Consider the following 1,573-nt stretch of genomic DNA (forward strand, 5'->3'; position numbering starts at 1 on the left):
GGGCCTGGGCTCAGGCTTGGCTCAGTATTGGGCCTCAGGCTCGGCTCGGGCCAGCAGGGATAGCGCCAGGGCCCCTACGCAGCACCAAGCCCCTCCCTCCACTTCTGGTCACTGCCTGTGCCACCTGGGCTTGGATTGCTCTGGCCAGTGCCTCACTTCTGGTGTGAGACAGCGGACCCCAACACTGACAGGGCTGGGGGAGTTCCTATGCCTGGGGTGCGGGCTGGCCAGGCATGGGAACCATGGAGCAAATGAGAGGGACCCCACAGGCTCAGCAAGACAGCAAGCACGTGGATGGTCCGGGTACCACTGGTCATGGTGGCTACCACCCACGCCTGTGGTGCCTGGCTCAGGGCCATTCAGCAAGCTGCACTGGTGCCAAGAAAGCAAGGCTGCCCTACAACCAAGACCCATTAAGGAGACATGGCCACAGCTCAGGAAATGCAGAAAACGTGCTCCGTAAGCATCAGACTGAAATTGCACCCAAAGCCCCAGCTCAGCAGACAGGACAGGTGCCCCTTGGCTCATGCTGCCTCAACTGATGGAACTCCTGAGAAAAGGCCCAGCAACAGGCGGCGGCCTGGCCCTTGCTGGCTGCCCGTCCTTCAGTGGACACTCAGTCTTGTATCAAACAACTGGAAACATGCGGGTGTCCACACAGTGAGGAATAGAGCCCTGGGGTCATGGCCCTCACAGGCGTGTGGTCAGGACTGAGGAGGCCGTAGGGGATGGACAGAGCTCAGACAAAGCAAGTTTAGGACATCAGTAAGGTCTGTTAACAGGACTGATCTCTAGCTGTGAGATTTCAGGAACTAAGGATTTAGTCACCATGACCCACAGAAATGGGTAAGTTAGAATGCACCATCAGCAGGGATGTGGGAGGATGGGCAATCTCCTCCATGTGATTTACAGCCTCTGAAAACCTGTTGGAGGGTCAGCCCTGACTCGACGGTACCAAGGAAGCCTATAAACTACTTCCTTGAAATATAAAACAGGACAATGTACAGTTGTCTTGAGGAGGCATGGAGCACAACCTCACCAGCCAGGGATACTGGCCGGCTGCTCCCTCTCAAGGTCCTTCCTTCCTGTCCCCTGGAACCACCCTAAAAGGGCTGGCTTGGCCCCAAGACATTGGCACCCAGTCATGGTTGTGAGGGCGCACACTGCTGCTTTCCTCAGATCTCCTGTATCTGAACAAAATTCACCTCTCTAGTCAGGTGACATTTAGTATCGGGCAGCCAAACCCTGGCCTCTTCTGGTTACAAAGAGACAACACGTCACTGAGGGCCAGGATGGTGCCAACATCTGAGCTGCAGGCAGAGAATGGTGTGGGGCCTGCTGGGTGAGGGACGTGCTGGGTGTAGAGTCCTGTCGGTGGGGCCTGCTGGGTGTGGAGTCCTGGCTGTAGGACCTGTTGGGTGTAGAGTCCTGGCTGTAGGGCCTGCTGGGTGTGGGACCTGCTGGGTGTAGAGTCCTGTCTGTAGGACCTGCTGGGTGTGGAGTCCTGGCTGTAGGACCTGCTGGCTGTAGGACCTGCTGGGTGTAGAGTCCTGGCTGTAGGACCTGCTGGGTG

The 1,573-nt window shown here is 57.3% G+C and overlaps 2 protein-coding genes across 2 annotated transcripts in view; both read right to left on the minus strand.

Moving 5' to 3' along the window:
* The window catches only part of EXOC3 (exocyst complex component 3), a 31,978-nt gene that overhangs the window by 1,812 nt on the left and 28,593 nt on the right, over positions 1-1,573 (minus strand). The window lies entirely within an intron of this gene.
* The window catches only part of LOC102859136 (glutamine-rich protein 2-like), a 2,859-nt gene continuing 2,499 nt past the window's right edge, over positions 1,214-1,573 (minus strand). The window contains exon 5 of the mRNA XM_006900162.1: positions 1,214-1,411. Coding sequence (XP_006900224.1) covers positions 1,214-1,411 — 198 coding nt within the window. The remainder of the gene's footprint in view (positions 1,412-1,573) is intronic.

This window comes from Elephantulus edwardii, unplaced genomic scaffold (genome assembly GCF_000299155.1).
Source record: "Elephantulus edwardii isolate Elephantulus edwardi_28Jun2011 unplaced genomic scaffold, EleEdw1.0 scaffold00274, whole genome shotgun sequence".
In the NCBI taxonomy this organism is placed as follows: Eukaryota; Metazoa; Chordata; class Mammalia; order Macroscelidea; family Macroscelididae; genus Elephantulus; species Elephantulus edwardii.